Genomic DNA, 21,454 nt, shown 5'->3' on the forward strand with positions numbered 1-21,454 from the left:
TATTTGCCATAATGTAATGGGACCAGATACCATGATCTTTGTTTTTTGAATGTTGAGTTTCAAGCCAGCTTTTACACTCTCCTGTTGCACCCTCATCAAGAGGCTCTTTAGTTCCTCTTCACGTTCTACCATTAGGTTGGTATCATCTGCATCTCTGAGGTTGTTGATACTTCTCCCAGCAATACTTGATTCCAGCTTGTGATTCATCCACCCTGGCATTTTGCATGATGTACTCTGCATAGAAGTTAAATAAGCAGAGTGACAATATGCGGCCTTGTACTCCTTTCTCAATTCTGAGCCAGTCTGTTGTTCCATGTAAGATTCTAACTGTTGTTTCTTGACCCTCATACAGGCTTCTCAGGAGACAGGTAAAGGGTCTAGTATTCCCACCTCTTATTTCTCATAGTTTGTTGTGATCCACACAGTCAAAGGATTTGGCATAGTCAATGAAGCAGAAGTAGATGTTTTTCTGGAATTCCCTTGCTTTTTCTGTGATCCAACGGGTGTTGGCAATTTGATCTCTGGTTCCTCTGCCTCTTTGAAACCCAGCTTGTACATCTGGAAGTTCTCAGTTCACATACAGTTGAAGCCTAGCTTGAAGGATTTTGAGCATAACCTTGCTAGCATGTGAAATGAGCAAAACTGTATGGTAGTTTGAACATTCTTTGGCATTGCCCTTCTTCGGGATTAGAATGATTAGTTGACTGCTGAGTACTTTAGAATATGTTTTCTCTAATTCAAAAGAAAGGAGCATGAGTTGGATGCTGAATTTACCAGAAGGTGGGTGAAAAAATTTCTATATTTATGTTGTGGTTAGGGGCTTTGCTACATAAGGTGCCAGGGAGCTTAGATTTTAGGAGGTGGAGGTGGATTCTTACTAGAACAGGTATGACAGGGGGAGAATTGAATGGCATGCTGTATTCCAAGTTCAGCCTGATTAAAGTCATCCTCCCCACTTCTAATCACTAAAGCTAGGAAGGAAGGTGTGGTATGGCAGCCACTGTTGGTTTCTTGGCCACTGCCCCCACCCCCTTTCTCTCTGTTAGTCTTTCAGTGATTGTAATGTGGACTTAAATAATGAGACATCAGCAGAAGTTGCTAGGTGTGGCTTCTGGAAAAGCTTTGTAATATGCTGGCAGGCTTTTAGCGTCTGCACCCTACCCCTTCTTTCTCCCTAGGACAGGACTTGATCTTAAGGCGCAGCAGCTGTCTTGTGACCATGAGGCAGCAGGCATGAGGATGAAGTACACCTGGTAAGGATGCTATGGGGAAAACGGCAAGAGCCTGGGTCCTTGACAGCACTGATCAACTGCATCAGCCCCAGAATTCTGTCCTTGCACTTCTGTTATGTGAGAAAAATAAACTCTTAATTACTCAAAGTAGAGTTGGGTTGGTTTTCTGTTAGTTACAGCCAGATGGATCTTTTACATATTTCAAAGAAAAAGAAAAGGATGTGGTTATTTACTTCTAGTATATGGGAAAACAGGAGTAGAAAGGACAATTCAATGGCACTGGCGTAGGCCTTGCTAGAAGGGCAGGTGGGAGTTTATCATCATCAGGTAAAAACTCTAATCTCACTAAACCATTCCTCCCTTGACTTGCCATCAATGATGAAAAAGTGAAAGTATTAGTCACTCAGTCCTGTGTGACTCTTTGCAACCCCATGAACTGTAGCCCGCCAGTCTCCTCTGTCTGTGGAATTCTCCAGGCAAGAGTACTGCAGTGGGTTGCCATTCCCTTCTCCAGGGGATCTTCCTGACCCAGGGATTAAACCTGGGTCTGCTGCATTGTGGGCAGATTCTTTATCATCTGAGCCACCAGGGAAGCCCATCAATATAATGACCTGGGACCAAATCCATCCATTAAAGAAGCACTGACCAGCTCCTGAGTGGCAGTGTTCCTGAGGCAGCCACTGAGAGTGGGGAAGAGCCAAGAGCACTCATTTTGCATTGCTTGTGGGAAGAGACACATTTCACTGTCATAATGTGTCTAGTAAGAGAAATTACAGCCAGTTATAGTAAAGCCATGCATACCTGGGGTTTTTTGGAATCCGGAAGGGTGTCAGGAAGACGCTGTTAATTTGGCATTCTTTGCTTATTCTCTCCCTCCAGAAGGCAGGATGCAGGAGGGGGAGAAAAAGAAGCCACAGTGCCAGCTCGCCTGCTGCTCTCACACTGGCCTCCACAGAGGAGACCACGGGAGACGGGAAATGGGATTCCAAGCCCCCGAGCAGCAGACTCTATATTCTTGTCAAATGAACACGGAACATTCTCCAGAATAGATCACGTGATAGGCCATAAAACAAACTGTACTAATTTAAAAAATGAAAATCATCCAAAGTATCTTCTCTGATCACAGTAGAATGCAATTAGAAATCAACAAAGAAAAGAAATTTGGGAAATTCATAAGTATAAGAAAATTAAATAACATACTCCTAAGTAATCAATGGATCAAGGAAGAAATCACAAAGAAAATTAGAAAACAATTTGAGATGAGTTTAAGTAAAAACACAACATACCAAAACTTATGAAATACAGCCAAAGCAGTGCTTAGAGGGAAATTTATAGCTGATAACTCCTCTATTAAAAAGAAAAAAGATCTCAAATCAATAGCTTAATCTTATACCTTAAGAAACTAGAGAAAGAAGACCAAACTAAACTTAAAGCAAGTAAAAGGAAGGAAATTAAAAAATTACTGGAGTAGAAAAACATAAAATAGTATAAAAATAATAGAGAAAATCAATGGAACCAAGGTTGGTTCTTTGAAAAGATCAATAGAAATGTAAAAACTTGTTAGCTAGATTGATAAAGGAAAAAGAGAGAATATGTAAATTACTAAAATAAAAAATAAAAGAGGTAGCAGTGGTTAGGACTCTGTGCTCCCAAAGCAGGGGGCCTGGGTTTGATCCCTGGTCAGGAAACTAGATCCCACACGCCTCAATTAAGATTTACATGCTGCAACTAAGACCTGGCACCGCCAAACAAAAATAAATATTAAATTAAAAAAAGAGGTAGCATCACTACTGACCTTACAGAAATGAAAAAGATTATAAGGGAATATTATAAACAATTGTATGACAACAAATTAGGTAACCTAGATGAAATGGACAGATTCCTAGAAAGACACGAACTGCTAAGACTGACTCAACAGGAAATAGAAAATCTTCTGAATAAATAAATCTCTGTCAGGAGTCCCCAAGACTACTCCTGGGCTGAGTGATTCACTAAGAGGATTCACAAGACTTAGCATAAATATGACTTATTATGGCAAGAGAATACAAAAGAAAATCAGCATGGAGAAAAGGCTTATGGGGTGAAGTTCAGAGGAAACAAATTGTAAGCTTTTAAAAGTCCTCTACCTATAGAGTTGGGCTTCCCTGGTGGCTCAGCGGTAAAGAATCCTCCTGCAATGAAGGAGTTGCAGGAGATGCAGGATTGATCTCTGGGTTGGGAAGATCCCCTGGAGGAGGCATGGCAACCCACTCCAGTATTCTTGCCTAGAGAGTCTGATGGACAGAGCCTGTAGGCTACAGTCCATATGGTTGCGAAGAGTTGGGGGCATGACTAAAGCAACTTAACATGCACACACACACACACTGTAGAGTCACAGAACATACTTCATTCCTCTAGTGTTAAACTGTGACAATATATGTAAAATGTTGTCTCCCAGAAGTCATTAGAGATTCAGTGCCCAACAGTTTTTTGGAGGCTGGTCACATAAGCACCTTGTATCCAGCACATCCCAAAGTTCTAGACCCCTTTTGCACAGTGAGCCACTGGGGGATGGTGGGAACACTCCCTAAATCCAAATTCCCATATGCTAGACAAGGGTTAATCTTGTAAGCAGGACTTCCTAAGGAAAGAAATCTCAGTCCTGCTATATTAACTTTTTGGCACAATCTATAACAAGTAAAGATATACAATTAGTAATTAGATTTTCCACAAAAAAAATCAAGGCCTAGGTGGCTTTACTGGTGAATTGTGCCAAACCATTAAATAAATATCATTAATCTTTCACAAATTCTTCCAAGAAAATAGAAGATGAAGGAAAACTTTGCAACTAATCTATGAGGCTAGTATTATCCTGATGCTAAAGCTGGAAAAAGACATCACAAGAAAATTAAAGACCAATATTCCTTATAAATATAGATGCAAAAATCCTCAGCAACATAACAGCCAAGCAAATCCAGCAAATACAAAAAGGATTATACACTAAAAGTGGGGTTTATTCTAGGAATGCAAGGTTGGCATAATATCTGAAAGACCAAACAATATAATACATCATGTTAATAGACTAATGGACGGAACTACACAATTATCTCAACAAAGGTGGGAAATGCATTTGATAAAATTCATGATAAAAACATTCAACAGAATGGAACTTCCTCAACCTATCAACGACCTCTATAAAAAACTTACAGTTAACACCATAGATAGTGGTTAAAGACTGGGTGCTTTGCCCCTAAGATTAGGAGCAAGACAAAGGTGTCTGCACTTGTCATTTCTATTCAACAATGTTGGAGATGTATTGAGGGCCAAAGGGCAATTTCCCACATTTCTGGACTATTAGCCCCCCCTAGGATTATGAGCATGTTAATATCCTAGCACTTGAGGACTAATATTTTTAAATTTTTATTTAGAAAAATATAATAATGTGACATTTCTCAACATCAGAGAGCTAAGGTGCATATTCATACCATTTACCAGTTCTGTGAAGGTCGAAATAGATGTGACAATGGGTACATGGGTGGGGACAGGGAAAAAAGGATGAGTAGGGGCAGGCTGTGGTGGGAGGCAGGAACAGCTTCATTGTGAAGGTATTTAAGCAGAATCTGGAAAAAAGTTAAAAAAATTTGTGTGGCTAGAGGCAAGGGGAAGGGAGCAACATGAAAAAGGGTGTGGGGGTGTGAAGCAGTTTAGCATCTTTGGGAAACATTTAGTAATTTACAAGTATGGCTGGTGTGGAGGATAGAAGGGACATGGTGAAAGACGAAGCAAGAGGCTGGGGCACAAGAAGGCTACTGATGCTGTGCTGTCCTGCTATTCTAGCCCCTGTCTGTATACACTGGAGGCTGCATACTCTAACTACATTCTGATCATTTTTAACAAATGGCTCTTGACCTGCCATCACCCCACTCTCAGCTTAGATTCTGGCTCTTGACTCTTTGGCTAATATAACCAAGGACTTTCCATTTCCCCACCCATTTACAGCCCAACCAGGTCATTGCCTATGTACTTCAACTTCTGCTGGGCATACCTTGGCTTGAATCCTGTCACTTCTGTGGCCAATTAGGGCAGACATGGGCTGTAAAGCTCTGGAATGTGTATCCAGAAACTCTGACATTTTAAGTTGGAAACTGAAAGATCTATTAAATATTTAATATAAAGATCTATTAAATAGGCGGTATTTTCATTTCTTTTCCTAGTTCACACAGACATGACTTTGTAAGAGAAATGAGGATGTGGAAAGTGAGTCACTAGCTACATAATGGGGACTATGTAGTAGGATTTTGTAACTGAAAAGATGTTTTCCTAGTGATGAATAAATTCATCTAATAAATACTTGGAAAAATTATATATATAATTCCCTACCTCATTCTCCAAAGTGGTTATCCAAGTTTAGAAAAAGGCAATAACAACAGCAAAAAAATAAACAATTAGGAGGATTGGACAAAGGAAATAAAAGGTGCTGCTCCATGCTCAGTCGCTTAGTCATGTCCGACTCTTTGCGACCCCAGGGACTGTAGCCCGCCAGGCTCCTCTGTCCATGGAATTTTCCAGGCAAGAATATTGGAGTGGGTTGAAGGGTGATAGTAGAGCCAAGATTAGATAAGATCATAAAAATGTAAACCGCCCACTTTTGCTAGAAGCTATGCCCAGGAACCTGAAAATGAGAACACGGTGGAACCAGCCAACTAACTGAGGGTAAACTAGAAAATGTATTACAGATTGTCCAGCCAGACAAAGGATGCAAAAGGGAGTAAATGAACATTTAATAACCTTCAACTTCTACATTTAAGTGGGTTGGAATGGCCAGAGGCAGACTGGTTTTCCTGCCTAGAATATCTGTGAAAGCTGAAAAATATATAGAAACCATTTGATTGAGGGCTGTGAGAAAGTGCTGAGACAATAGAAGTGAGAGGTAGCTAAGTTTCTGGAAAAGGAAGAATTCAGAGAATTAAGGCAGGTATTGTAATCCTGAGGGCATATGTTTATCTTGAGTTGAAGGGAATGGTGGTTGGGAACTGAGAATCTAGGATTTATATCTCCTGAGGCACTTGCAAGGGAACAGAGAAACTAGCAGGACTTTTTGGTGGAGACTTGACAGGGGTAAGATGGGTGCTCAAGTCAATTTCTCACTTAGCATATTTGCCAAATACTGGGACTGCATGGAGCAGAGGACAAAAACACCCAAGGAGAAAGCCTCTAGAAGTAGAGCATTTTAGCAGACTTGAGAAACAGTGATTAGAGTTGGGATCATCATGCGTATTATAGACCAGGTTTTCAGTGGAAAATTCTAGAGGGCCTGGAGCAAACCAGGGGGTAGATCGAGACTTAGCAGAACTGCAGTCCAGCCTTGACTGAGTAGAAAACGATAATTTGTCAACACTATCTGCTTAGTGCAGCCCAGGATAAACTTGCTCAGAGGAAGCTAACACCAACTGGAAACTTTATAATTTCTTTAGGCACAATGAGCATCTTTCATTAAAATATTACCAGGTTCACCAAAAGGCAAGACACATGTCTAAAAAACCAAATGAAGAAAGAGACAATATATAGAGAACTACAAGTGATCCAGGCGTTGAGTTTAGCAAAGTACCTTAAAATAACTATGATTGGTTTGTTTAAAAAAACATGTTAAAATGTGGAGAACTTCTCTAGAGAATTAGAATCCAGAAAAAAGAAACATATGTAATTCACAGAACTACTAACCAACCATTATGTACAAATCATATGCCAGATGTATGCCAGGTGCTTTACACATGTAGTATTACTTAGTCATCTTTAAAAACCACACGAGGTATTTTTTATTGTCTTGTTTTACATGTGAAAGAGACAAAGGTTACTAATATGTCCATCATGCACCTTTTCCCTCTTTTCACTTCTCTCACACTCCACTTCTCCTCATGAAAGGAGAAGCTGTGTGGATTCTATTCCTGTATATTTTAGATAGGCAAAGAGAGGCCTAAGAGGGAAGGAACTATGTCAGAGAGGCTAAACCAATCTGTAGAATATATGTACATATATATGGCTGAGAGAGGAAGGAGATAGAGGAACAGGGACTGGAACAGAGTGTTAGTTTTTGTGTGTGCATGTATTTGAAAGGCTCTTAGAACATCTCCAGGTTAAATATGACTGAGGAGTAGAGGGAGAAAATTTGAAAAATATCATTGTGGGTAATGAACTATTTCTTATTTGGTGTTCTTTGAAAGCACACATAAATTAATTTTAAAATTACTATTTGTCTTTGGAGTAGTGCTTCAGTTCAGTTCAGTTCAGTCGCTCAGTCGTGTCCGACTCTTCGCGACCCCATGAATCGCAGCATGCCAGGCCTCCCTGTCCATCACTAACTCCTGGAGTTCATTCAGACTCGCGTCCATCAAGCCAGTGATGCCGTCCAGCCATCTCATCCTCTGTCGTCCCCTTCTCCTCCTGCCCCCAATCCCTCCCAGCATCAGAGTCTTTCAATGAGTCAACTCTTCACATGAGGTGGCCAAAGTACTGGAGCTTCAGCTTTAGCATCATTCCTTCCAAAGAAATCCCAGGGTTGATCTCCTTCAGAATGGACTGGTTGGATCTCCTTGCAGTCCAAGGGACTCTGAAGAGTCTTCTCCAACACCACACTTCAAAAGCATCAATTCTTTGGCACTCAGCTTTCTTCACAGTCCAACTCTCACATCCGTACATGACCACAGGAAAAACCATAGCCTTGACTAGACAGACCTTAGTCAGCAAAGTAATGTCTCTGCTTTTGAATATACTATCTAAGTTGGTCATAACTTTTCTTCCAAGGAGTAAGTGTCTTTTAATTTCATGGCTGCAATCATCATCTGCAGTGATTTTGGAGCCCCCAAAAATAAAGTCTGACACTGTTTCTACTGTTTCCCCAACTATTTCCCATAAAGTGATGGGACTGGATGCCATGATCTTCGTTTTTTGAATGTTGAGCTTTAAGCCAACTTTTTCAATCTCCACTTTCACTTTCATCAAGAGGCTTTTTAGTTCCTCTTCACTTTCTGCCATAAGGGTGGGGTCATCTGCATATCTGAGGTTATTGATATTTCTCCTGGCAGTCTTGATTCCAGCTTGTGTTTCTTCCAGTCCAGCGTTTCTCATGATGTACTCTGCATATAGGTTAAATAAGCAGGGTGATAATATATAGCCTTGACATACTCCTTTTCCTATTTGGAACCAGTCTGTTGTTCCATATCCAGTTCAAACTGCTGCTTCCTGACCTGCATACAGATTTCTCAAGAGGCAGGTCAGGTGGTCTGGTATTCCCATCTCTTTCAGAATTTCCCACAGTTTATTGTGATCCACACAGTCAAAGGCTTTGGCATAGTCAATAAAGCAGAAATAGATGTTTTTCTGGAACTCTCTTGCTTTTTCCATGATCCAGCGGATGTTGGCAATTTGATCTCTGGTTCCTCTGCCTTTTTTAAAACCAGCTTAAACATCAGGAAGTTCACGATTCACGTATTGCTGAAGCCTGGCTTGGAGAATTTTAAGCATTACTTTGCTAGCATGTGAGATGAGTGCAATCGTGTGGTAGTTTGAGCACTCTTTGGCATTGCCTTTCTTAGGGATTGGAATGAAAACTGACCTTTTCCAGTCCTGTGGCCACTGCTGAGTTTTCCAAATTTGCTGGCATATTGAATGCAGCACTTTCACAGCATCATCTTTCAGGATTTGAAATAGCTCAACTGGAATTCCACCACCTCCACTAGGTTTGTTTGTAGTGATGCTTTCTAAGGCCCACTTGACTTCACATTCCAAGATGTCTGGCTCCAGATGAGTGATCACACCATCGTGATAATCCGGGTCGTGAAGATCTTTTTTGTACAGTTCTTCTGTGTGTTCTTGCCACCTCTTCTTAATATCTTCTACTTCTGTTAGGTCCAGACCATTTCTGTCCTTTACCGAGCCCATCTTTGCATGAAATGTTCCCTTGATATCTCTAATTTTCTTGAAGAGATCTCTATTCTTTCCCATTCTGTTCTTTTCCTCTATTTCTTTGCACTGATCCTGAAGAAGACTTTCTTATCTCTTCTTGCTATTCTTTGGATCTCTGCATTCAGATGCTTATATCTCTCCTTTTCTCCCTTGCTTTTCTCTTCTCTTCTTTTCACAGCTATTTGTAAGGCCTCCCCAGACAGCCATTTTGCTTTTTTGCATTTCTTTTCCATGGGGATGATCTTGATCCCTGTCTCCTGTACAATGTCACGAACCTCATTCCATAGTTCATCAGGCACTCTGTCTATCAGATCTAGGCGCTTAAATCTATTTCTCACTTCCACTGAATAATCATAGGGGATTTGATTTAGGTCATACCTGAATGGTCTACCGGTTTTCCCTACTTTCTTCAATTTAAGTTTGAATTTGGTAATAAGGAGTTCATGATCTGAGCCACAGTCAGCTCCTGGTTTTGTTTTTGTTGACTGTATAGAGCTTCTCCATCTTTGTGGGTAATGAACTATTTCTTATTTTGTGTTCTTTGAAAGCACACATAAATTAATTTTAAAATTACTATTTGTCTTCTGAGTGGTGCTTCTTTATATGCCATTTATATGGAGACTAAAGCACATGGGGCCACTAGATTTGTTAGTGTTACAAATAGGTAAATATACTATGTTTAGAGAGGTTAAGTATATGGCCTAAGTTCACACAATTGGAAAATAATGAAGCTTTCAGAAACCTAGGACCATCTGATTCCAAAGCCTATGCTTTTCATGGACAATATAAACTGTATTTTACCACAACAGATTAGAAAACTGCCTGGCCTTACCATCACCCTGATACCAAAACCAAAGATGCCACACAAAAAAAGAAAATTATAGGCCAACATCACTGATGAACATAGATGCAAAAATCTTCAACAAAATTCTAGCAAACAGAATCCAACAACATATAAAAAGGATCATACATCATGATCAAGGGGGCTTTATCCTAGGGATGCAAGGATTTTTCAGTATATGCAAATCAATCAATGTGATACACCATATTAACAAACTGAAAGATAAAGTCATATGATCTACTCAATAGATGCAGAAAAAGCTTTTGACAAATTCAATACACATTTATGATTAAAAAAAAAACACTCTCCAGAAAATAGGCATAAAAAAAATCTCAACATAATAAAGGCCATATATGACAAACCCACAGCAAACATTATTCTCAATGGTGAAAAACTGAAAGCATTTCCTCTAAGATCAGGAACAAGTCAAGGATGTCCACTCTCACTGCTATTATTCAACATAGTTTTGGAAATCCTAGCTACAGCAATCAGAGAATAAAAAAGAAATAAAAAGAATCTTGACTGGAAAACAAAAAGTAAAACCCTATTTGCAGATGGCATGGTACTATACATAGAAAACCCTAAAGATGCCACCAGAAAATTACTAGAGCTAATCAATGTATACAGCAAAGTCACAGGACATAAAATTAATAACATAAATCTCTTGCATTCTTATACACTAACAATGAAAAGTCAGAAAGAGAAATTATCCCATTCACCATGGCAACAAAAAGAATAAAACATCCAGGAATAAACCTACCTAAAGAGACAAAAGACCTATATGCAGAAAACTATAAGACACTGATGAAAGAAATCAAAGATGACACAAATAGATGGAGAGATATCATGTTCCTGGATTGGAAGAATCAGTATTGTGAAAATGTCTATACTACCCTACAGAATCTACAGATTCAATGCAATTTCAATCTCTATCAAACTACCAACGGTATTTTCCTAGAACTGGAACAAAAAATTTCACAATTTGTATGGAAACACAAAAGACCCTGAATAGCCGAAGCAATCTTGAAAAACAAGAATGGAGCTGGAGGAATCAACCTGACTTCAGACTATATTACAAAGCTACAGTCATCAAGACACTGGCACAAAACAGAAATATAGACCAATGGGACACTGGCACAAAAACAGATATACAGACCAATGGAACAAAATTGAAAGCCCAGAGATAAACCCACACACTTATGGGCACCTTATCTTTGACAAAGGAGGCAAGAATATACAATGGAGAAAAGACAGTCTCTCCGATAAGTGGTGCTGGGAAAACTAGACAGCTACATGCAAAAGAATGAAATTAGAACACTTCCTAACACCATACACAAACATAAACTCAAAGTGGATTACAGACCTAAATATAAGACCAGAAATTGTAAAACTCTTAGGGGAAAACATAGGCAGAACACTCTTTGACATAAATCACAACAAGATCCTCTATAACTCACCTCCTAGAGTAATGGAAACAAAACCAAAAATAAACAAACAGGGTCTAATTTAACTGAAAAGCCTTTGCACAGCAAAGGGAACTATAAACAAGATGAAAAGACAGCCCTCACAATGGGAGAAAATAGTAGCAAATGAAACAACTGATGATTAATCTTCAAAATATACAAGCAACTCATTCAGTTCAATACCAGGAAAACAAACAATACAATCAAAAAGTGGGCAGAAGACCTAAACAGACATTTCTCCTAAGAAGAAATCCAGATGGTGAATAAACTCAGGAAACAATGCTCAACATTGCTCATTATTAGAGATACGCAAATCAAAACTACAATGAGGAGGTGTCACTTCACATGGGCTGGAATGGTTATCGTCAAAAAAATCTATAAACAGTAAGTGCTGGAGAGGGTGTGGAGAAAAGGGAACTCTCTTACACTGTTAGTAGAAATGCAATTTGATATAGCCACTATGGAGAACATTATGGAAATTCCTTAAAAAATGAGGAATAAAACTACCATATGACCCAACAATCCCACTACTGGACATACACCTTGAGGAAGTCATAATTAAAAAAGACACACGCACCCCAATGTTCATCACACCACTATTTACAACAGGTAGGACGTGGGAGCAACCTGGATGTCCACTAACAGATGAACGGGTAAAGAAGCTGTGGTGCGTATACACAATGGAATATTACTCAGCCATAGAAAGGAACACATTTTACTCAGTTCTACCAAGGCAGATGAATCTAGAGCCCATTATACAGCGTGAAGTAAGTTCAGAGAGACAAATATTGTATATTAATGCACATACATGGAATTTAGAAAGATGGTACTGATGAGCCTAACTGCAGGGCAGCAGTGGAGATGCAGACACTGAGAACAGACTTGTGGACACAGTAGGGGAAGGAGAGGGTGGGGGGAATTGAGAGGGTAGCATTGAAACGCATACACGACCATAGGTAAAATTAAGTAGCCAGTGGAAATTTACTGTATGATGCAGGTAGCTCAAATCTGATGCTCTGTGATAACCTACAGGGGTGGGATGGGGTGGGAGGTGGGAGTGAGGTTCAAGAGGGAGGGAACATATGTATACCTATGGCTGATTCATGATATATAGTAGAAACCAACACAATACTATAAAGCAATTATCCTCCAATTAAACATAAATAAATTTAAAAATTAAAAATTTAAATGGTATTTATGGACAGTTATTGAGAACCTGCTGTGTTCCATGTACTGTTCTAATCATGGGAACTATAAAGGAAAATGCAAAGCTGCTTGTTCCCAATAAAATCATTATTGGCATAAAGTACTACTTGAATTATATTGAAAATATTCCTACCAAATAAAGAAAATGAGAAAAGAAAAAGAAAAAAGAAAAGAAGATTGCCTGGTCTTGACTTCCAACAAAGAGAGATAGCAAAAGAAGAGTTTCTACTCTAAACCTAAATTTGAATAAGGCTGAGGAATTAGTTAGTAAAATGGGGAAGTGGTAGAAATTTCAGGAAAAGGCAACCATGTTTTCCTAGAGTCTGGGTAGTCAAATTTATATCATAGGCTTTAACCAAAATCATAGGATCATATATTTTAAAAACAAATTGAAATATACTTTTCTCCAAAAAGAAACAGGATGCACAAAGTCTACTGGTAAATATAGGCATCCAGAAAGGCCTCATTGCAGGAGCAACATCTGAGCTGAGTCCTTCAGAATGAGGTAGAATTTGAATAGATGGAGATAGGAGAAGGGACATCATGAAAAATAGTTCAATGGTGGGATGATTTTAAGTTTGTATATTAATTTGGTTGGACTGTATGATACAGGAAGGAGAATAATGGGAGGCAAGGATGGAGTTTGAATACCTAGCTAAGGAATATAGACTTTAAAATATGATTAATAGTAAGCCACAAAATAGTTTTAAGCTGAAGAGTGGCAGGATCAGTGTTGTGTTTCAAGAAGATTAACCTGGCAGCAGTATGGAAAGTGGATTGGGAAGGGGAAACACTAAAAGCATTGAGCCAAGTTAAGCGATTACTGTAATATTAAAGGAAAGCGGGGAAGAGGACTTGGCCTAAGATAATGATAATAAGATAGAGAGGAAAAAATACATACAATAGATGTTATGGTGTTAGAGCAGGCAAGACATAAGTAATCAGGTGACATTAGGGGAATGCTTCACGAAGATAAAACTGACCTAAAGAACAGAGCAAATTAGAAGAGTGACTGGACATAGGGAAGCGAATTAGGAGTTTATTGAAGAAGTCTTGGTGAGAACAAGCGGTGGGAAGGGGAGGGGAAGAACAGTTACAACTCATGAGAAAAAATTTGATATGACTTAGGAATGAAATGGGTGTAAATGGTGAGAAGGCTGAAAGTGACTGAGGTTTCAAGCCTGGGTGAGTAGACAGTGGTGGAGCTGCTATTAACAGAAAGACAGAAGTTAGAATGAGAAGTTAGCTGGAGGGGAAACAACAAAGTGAGAAACAGAAGTAAAAAAAAAAAAAAAGAAGTCAAAAGATTTACATGGGGAGCCGATGACATCAGATTTTGAAAGAACATATGAAAGAGGTGTGAGAAAGAATTAAACCAAGGATGGGCTTAAAGAAGTGCTGAGAACTTGTAAAAATAGGATCAGGAAGGTTAAAACTCTAAATAAGTCTTGTCACATAGTAGGGACTCCAAAAATATTTAGTGCTGAATGAATGAACAGAAGCTTGTGAATTTTTCCCTCCATAACACACTGCCTTTCAGGCTTTTTGCTGCTTGGAGATGCCATGTGAGAAGCAAGAAGAGAGAGCCATCCAAACACTATTTTGCTTCTTTCCTTTCTAGAAAAGGAGAGTGGTCTTTGATCTGATGGAGTGGAGCACAAGAAGCACAACATGGGTAAAGAACTAAGTACTTACTACCAGTTTAAGTGAATTCAAGTCTGGTGAAGCACAGAGGCATGGGGTGTTAAGTGAAGGGAGAAGGATTAGCTTTGGGGTTGTAGTCTGAGTTTATCTGGCTACACTGGTAGCAGAAACCTAGCCAAGGAGTTAAAAGTATGACATATATTTTTAAAAAGTACGTAGTCAGCAGAACTACATTCAAATTCTGACTAGATCACTTCAGTAGCTGTGTGACCTCTGGTAAGTCACTTGATCTCTTCAGTCTTCCCTATCTGTAAAAATAGGGATAGCAATCTATCTCATGGAATTACTGTGAGGATTAAATGAGTTAAGATATGCAAAGCACTTGGTTAAGTGACTAGCTCTTATTATAATAAGTGCTACCAAAAATGGGTATCTGCTAGATTTGGATCAACTACATACTTGGGAGTTTCCATGAGAGGGGAGTGATAAAGAAGAGGTCTCTTTGGCCTCTACAATTATACCTGGCACACAGTGCTCAATATGCACGCTTAGTTGCTCAGTCCTGTCTGACTCTTTGCAGCCTCAAGGACTGTAGCCTGCCAGGCGCCTCTGTCTGTGGGATTCTCCAGGCAAGAATACTGGAGTGGGTTGCCATTTCCTACTCTAGGGCATCTTCTCAACCCAGTGACCAAGCCCGAGTCTTCTATGTCTTCTGTATTGGATGGCGGATTCTTTACCACTGAACCACCTGGGAAGCACTCAATAAACATTTGTTGAATGAATAAATATGGATTCTCACACCCCAAGTTCAGAGGCAGAGAGACTCTAATCTCATGTAATGTAACCCAGGATGGAAAAGAATAGTCTTTCCCATCCTTACTATAAACTATTATTGCTACATAATACCTCATTGCTTGGGTGAATTGTTCCTCTAACCTTTCCTCTATTTCAATTTAACCATTCCTCTATTTAGGACATTAAAGTTGTTTCCAGTTTTTTACCATTGTAAATAACACTGAGATAAACATGACCATATGTATATCTTTTCTCTCTTTTCTCATTGTTTTCTTGGGCTATATTCCTGGTAGAGGAATTAAAGTGTTGAGGGTTACCACTTTTCAGAAAATTTATACTCCCTCTATCAGTGTATTAAAATGCAAATGTCTGTTTAAGATATCATGTTCAAAAGAATGTATTGAAGCCCCTTGAGAGAAATTTCTCCCCAGGAGATCTCCAAGATCCTGAGGAATCAGGTAGAGTATAGTAAACTGAGCGGTTGGGCTTTAACAGTCAGGAGGTATCTGTTGCCTCCACTCTGCAAAGATAGGAGATGGGTGTTCGTCAGATAGGAAACAGGAACTCAGTGGGTGGACCTAAAAGGGAGTGTGGGCTTTGAAACAGGAAAAAAGAAGTCTGCTTCTGATAGTGAAAGAGACACATTATTGTGTTGTCTTGATCACCCATATCCTACTGGGTCAAACTGTCATTCTGTAGCCACCAAGCAGTTATACTCAACCCTGGATTGTATTTGCAGTTTTTTCATTTTGCTTTCTCAGTGTTGTGTTACTGTTCCATGTGGATCATCTTTTTAGATTTTTCATTTCAGGAAATGGTAGACCAGAAACCAGGCAGTTATTTGATACTTTCCTCTTCCTCTCTCCCTATATCCAATCCTTCACAAGTTCTCTTTCTCTAAAATACTGCTTTAATTGGTTTACTTTTCTCATTTTTGACTTCAATATCCAATTCCAAGCCAAAATCATCTCTTGCCTAGACTACTTCAGTGCCCTTCTACCTCATTTTCTTGTTTTCATTTTTGCTTCAGAAAGTTCATTTCTAAATTTTGGCACAATTAATCATTTAAACATTTAAATAGATGATGTCATTTCTAATGATTTCTTCCTGTACATAAAGTCCCACGTCCTCAGTTTGGGCTAGAAATTCTGGTATGATTTTACCCTGCTCACTTTTAGCTCCTTACCTTTTGGCTCTCTCTATTCTTGCTCATTTTGTTTCAGTCACAATGATCATTCCACTGTTGATTGGAAGATCAGCTCTTTCTGGCCTTTGGGTCTTTGCACATGCATTTCTCTGCACCTGGAATGGTCTTCCTGCCACCCTTCACCTAGCTAATTCCTTCATCTGGCAGGTCTCAGTTTAATCGTCACTTTCATAGAAAGGCTGTATTATAGCAAGCCCTTGTTTTCCTTCATAAACTTCTCACAATTAAGAATATACATATTTAATTCTGTCTCTTTCATTAGAAAGTTTTTTGAGACCACAGATGATGTCTACCATAATAGACTGAATATCTGGGACTTAGCACAATTTCTAGCATAGACTATGTGTTCTTCATTGAAATAAAACATAATATCCAGCATAGTGATAGGAAGAAAATAGGATTTAAGATATAGTTACTTAAGGACAATTCCCTGTTGCCATTAAAATGTAAAATCAGGGATTTTCAAGTTTAGTATCATATAACTGAATTCAGGAATTATTCTCTATAGCATGAAACCAACAGAGGCAAGTCATACTTAATCCATATTTCAAAGTATGTCCAGTTTTTCTCTATCCTCTGACTGGGACAGATTTGGGATCAGGGCAGGATTAAATTAGCTGCTTCCCTATGGTGGGTACTTTAACACTCTTCATCACCTGGTGACGTGGGTACTCACCAGTAGGCTGTGACACAAAGCATGGAAATGCTGCTGATTTGTTTCCAGCTCATCCCATTCCAGCCGCCAACAGCTTGTGGGTCTGAGGATGAAGGGGAGTCCATATGTCAATGATTCGCAGACCCCACTGGATTTTAGAGCCCTGGGAAGAGACAATGGAAGTGTGAGGCTCCTTAGTGGTATCCAGAACCTTGACCCAGATCCACTTAAATTTAGCTTAAGTCTAAGACTGTATTGTGAAATCCTTTAGGTTAGGGCCTGTGAATTATTCACCTTAGGATGTACCTATTAGGGTATATGGCACACAGCAGAGTCTCAAAGTCTGTGAATTAATGAACACAGCACCTATTCTGAGACCTCAAGACTCTGATGGGTATTTCCTCTCCTGAGCTTACTCTGTCCCATTCATTCCTGCTGCAGCAACCACATTACACAACAGTATGCTAACGATCTGCATCCCAGACCTGGTTCTTCTGTGGCAAGATGCTGATGGAAGACACAGTTAAGAGATTGCGTTTAAGCAGTTTCCCCAGCAGCATCCATGGTCCCAAGTCCATAGACAAGCTTACTCAGATACCTGTACAGGGGCACTGTGATACAACTAGGAAGCAGTAAAAGTGGTCTTTGCCATCATTCCTAATTCAGCTCTGGAACTGATTCTCTTGGAAACAAGAATTCTAGTACTTAAAGAAATAGAAAGGTGAGGTAGATTCTAGGTGCCACTCATTCTTTGATCAGATCTCTTTCCTGATGTCTAAACATAGTAGGTGTTCAATAAACATTTGCTGAATAGATAAACATTGTTCTGTTTCTTTTTTTCCTCTGCATTCTCAGAGACTTTCTGGATTTTCAGTCTTCATTCAGACTTCAGAATATTCTACTGAGATATATCTTTCACTGTCTCCTCATTCATCTCCACATATTGAGCAGTCTGACCTTGAAATTTCATGCCCACACCTGTAGTTGCTACTCTGGAATTGACCCCCTGCTGCCTGACACTTGGGGATGCCCTTGCCCTCCCTCTATCTTAGTCTTCCTAGCTGGAACCAATAAGAATAAATATTTGCATGGATTAGGGAGGTTCTCTTGAACCATACTTGATCACCCGGAGCTTGTAACAAGAGGCTGATGACTGGGAAACCATCTGGTAGAGGGTGCTGAAGTCTCCTTTGGGGTCATCCATCCTCAAGGAGCCATCAGCTGTTCCAGGGAGTAGGGATGGGCTGAGAAGTCGTTCTTGGAGATCACATTTCAGGCACACTACAATAAAAACGGCATTTGGGGAGGGATTGTTTGTCACAAGTTACCTCAGGCAATATAATTAAGAGAGATCATCGCCACCCATTCCGTGTCCACCAGGCAAGTAAGGGTTGGGAGGCAGGGAAGCGGACAGAGGAGCAGGTCTGAAATAATATTGCTCTACATAACAGGTAATTTTATTTTCTGGGTGTGACATGATTTTTTTTCTTGTTTTACTTCTGGGCTGGCTGAGCAGTTGCCTCATAGTGAGAGATCTGGCTTGTGTTTGAGTCCGAGAGGAATGTGTGTCCGCTGTGGAGGAGGCAGTTAACACTGCAATATGCAGGGCCTTTTGGCAATCATAGAAGGAAATTTTGCCCCTCCTGCTTCCCTGTGGCTAAGCTTTGGCAAGACTGCAGGTCAGATGAAGGAAGAGCAGGAAAGCAGAAGTCAGGCAGTCAGCTGACAGCTACTGCTTCTCTGTGAGCTCTTCCAGGACATTCGAGGGAGGGGGAGGACTAAGTTCCTGAAACGGTTTATTTTATAATTCCCCAAGTGAATAGAACTTTTTGGACCTTGCAACATCACTGCGGCAACATACAACAGTTCTGAGGGTGTTTGAACTATGTGTGGAGGTTTTTATGCTTCCATAAGCTTCTTCTCCAGCAGGCGTGTTCACATGTCACAGTGTACAATGTTCTGTTGCTCTAGATTTGAATCCTTGATATTAAGAAGGTTTTAAATGAAATATATATTGGGTTTAAGTATTGTTAACAAATTATGAATATATGAGTGTTCTGTACTTGTGAGAAGGTTAGCTGTTAATGTCAGTGATTTGTGAAATGACTGAAGTACCTGCAACAGGAGGTAAAAACAAAAGTAGAAATAATGTAGAAAAAAATAGATCTAGCTGGGGTTGGCATCCAGACCTGGATATCACTCTGGATGAGAGAGCTCTTGGCCAGGTGTGTCCCAGAGCCCAGGAAGTCATTAGGAGGGACTCTGCCTAGGACTCCTGCTACTGTGAAGTCGCTTCAGTCGTGTCCGACCCTGTGCGACCCCATAGACGGCAGACCACCAGGCTCCCCCATCCCTAGGATGCTCCAGGCAAGAACACTGGAGTGGGTTGCCATTTCCTCCTCTAATGCATGAAAATAAAAAGTGAAAGTGAAGTTGCTCAGTCGTCTCCAACTCTTAACGACCCCATGGACTGCAGCCCACCAGGCTCCTCTGTCGATGGGATTTTCTAGGCCAGAGTACTGGAGTGGGATGCCACTGCCTGCTCTGGCCTAGGATTCCAGCTTCCCCTTACTTCCTCTGTGCCTGACTGCTTCATTGTTGGGTCCTTGGGCTTTAGGATTAGACAGCTGTGCGCATCTGGCTGAGGTTCTTGACTCTGGCTGCAATAAGAATCACCTAGTGAACTTGTCTGTTACAGATGTCTGGCACCTACCTCACACCAGCAAAACTGGGATCTCTGGGGCTGGAGCTGATATTGGTATTTTTAAAAGTTCCTCATTTGATTCTTACTGTAGCCAAGGATGAGAACTACTGGAACTGTAGTCTCAGCAATGTTCCAAAGCTGGGAAAGATATTTTAGCAGGGTTTGAGTCTAGAACCAGGTATGCTTCTCATCAGTCAGACCCAGGTGCAGAGACAGCAGAGACCAAAATGAGAAAAGAAGTTCATTCAGGGCAGACTATGCTCTGTCAGGAAGAGGCCTCTGAGGAAGCATCTAGGGAGAGGGTGAAGGACCCGAGGTGGCTGCAGAAGCAGGTAGTGTTGGGTGGAGAACCTTGTAAGGAGAAGGCAGAATGAACATCTGAGGAGCAGTCCTCAAAAGATTATATATTAGGAGAGCTCAGGGTTTCAATTAGCTTTTTTTTTCCCTTAGGGAAACACATTTCTAGAAATTCACATAAAGAGCAATGCATCAGTTTTGTGAACAATGGATAACTATAATATGGTCTTTATTGTGCTTGTTTAAACTCTCATGTGGGTCATACCCACCCCAGGAGATGCCTACCTTCTTTGGACCTCATTCCAACTTGTGCCTAAGCATCTGGATTCCAGCGAAGACGTTTTCAGCAGTTCTACCACCATCCTAGATCTAAGTTCTACCACCCACCCTGAAGACCTGTGGATTTCCAAAAAATAACTGCAGATGGAGATACATTCTGGGTCTGACCCTGGTGTTGAAAGCCACGGGAAAAGAGAGGGCAAAGCAGAGAATTCTCAGTATTACCATGGGCAAATGCCATGTAGCAGCAGAAGAAAGGCTGGCTGCAGGAGATCCTGGCTCTGGATGGCCCTAGCCCTCCTATTGAGAGAAGTGCCCAGCAGGATGCAGGTTGCTTGGTAAGTAAGGGCCCAGGCTCTGGAGGTGACAGACGAGGGTTTGATGAATATCCTCTGGGCTGAGAGTAATCAAACGTATAAAATATAGATTTCTAATCCTAAGGGTTAAGAATGGGATTTGGAGTTGCTTGGCTTCAGATTTTGGCTTGGCTATTAATTTTCTGTGCAGCCCTGGGGGAAATATTTAATTCCTTTGAGTGTCAGTTTTCTCATCTGTAAACAGGGATAATATTATATTTATTGATTTTAAGACACACTTTTTTTCACTTACTATATGTAAGGCAATGGCACTCCATTCCAGTACTCTCGCCTGGAAAATCCATGGATGGAGGAGCCTGGTAGGCTGCAGTCCATGGGGTCGCTAAGAGTTGGACATGACTCAGTGACTTCACTTTCACTTTTCCTTTCATGCATTGGAGAAGGAAATGGCAACCCACTGCACTGTTCTTACCTGGAGAATCCCAGGGATGGTGGAGCCTGATGGGCTGCCGTCTATGGGGTCACACAGAATCGGACATGACTGAAGCGACTTAGCAGTGTCTCTGTGTATGTCTTATAATCACCATGGACCAGGCAGACACTCTTAACCCTTACTTCCTATTCTAACCTAAAAGAACTCTCTCAGTAAGAATAAAATAATATTTCTAAGTGATAAAAAACAATGTGTCACATTTAATTGGAATTGGTTTTCTTTCTTGGTGGTACATAAAATAATGGTATATCTTATAATTGACACCATCTAGGCTTCCCTGGTAGCTCAGATGGTAAAGAATCTGCCTGCAATGCAGGACACCCAGGTTCTATCCCTGAGTTGGGAAGATCCTCTGGAGAGGAGAATGGCAACCCACTCCA

The 21,454-nt window shown here is 40.4% G+C and overlaps 1 protein-coding gene across 1 annotated transcript in view; it reads right to left on the bottom strand.

Moving 5' to 3' along the window:
* M1AP (meiosis 1 associated protein) overlaps positions 1 to 21,454 on the bottom strand; it is a 75,725-nt gene that overhangs the window by 4,728 nt on the left and 49,543 nt on the right. The window contains exons 5-6 of the mRNA XM_068967289.1: positions 18,103 to 18,265; positions 17,006 to 17,147 (exon numbers count right to left, since the gene is read on the bottom strand). Coding sequence (XP_068823390.1) covers positions 17,006 to 17,147; positions 18,103 to 18,265 — 305 coding nt within the window. The remainder of the gene's footprint in view (positions 1 to 17,005; positions 17,148 to 18,102; positions 18,266 to 21,454) is intronic.

Source organism: Capricornis sumatraensis, chromosome 1, assembly GCF_032405125.1.
Source record: "Capricornis sumatraensis isolate serow.1 chromosome 1, serow.2, whole genome shotgun sequence".
NCBI classification, from domain to species: domain Eukaryota; kingdom Metazoa; phylum Chordata; class Mammalia; order Artiodactyla; family Bovidae; genus Capricornis; species Capricornis sumatraensis.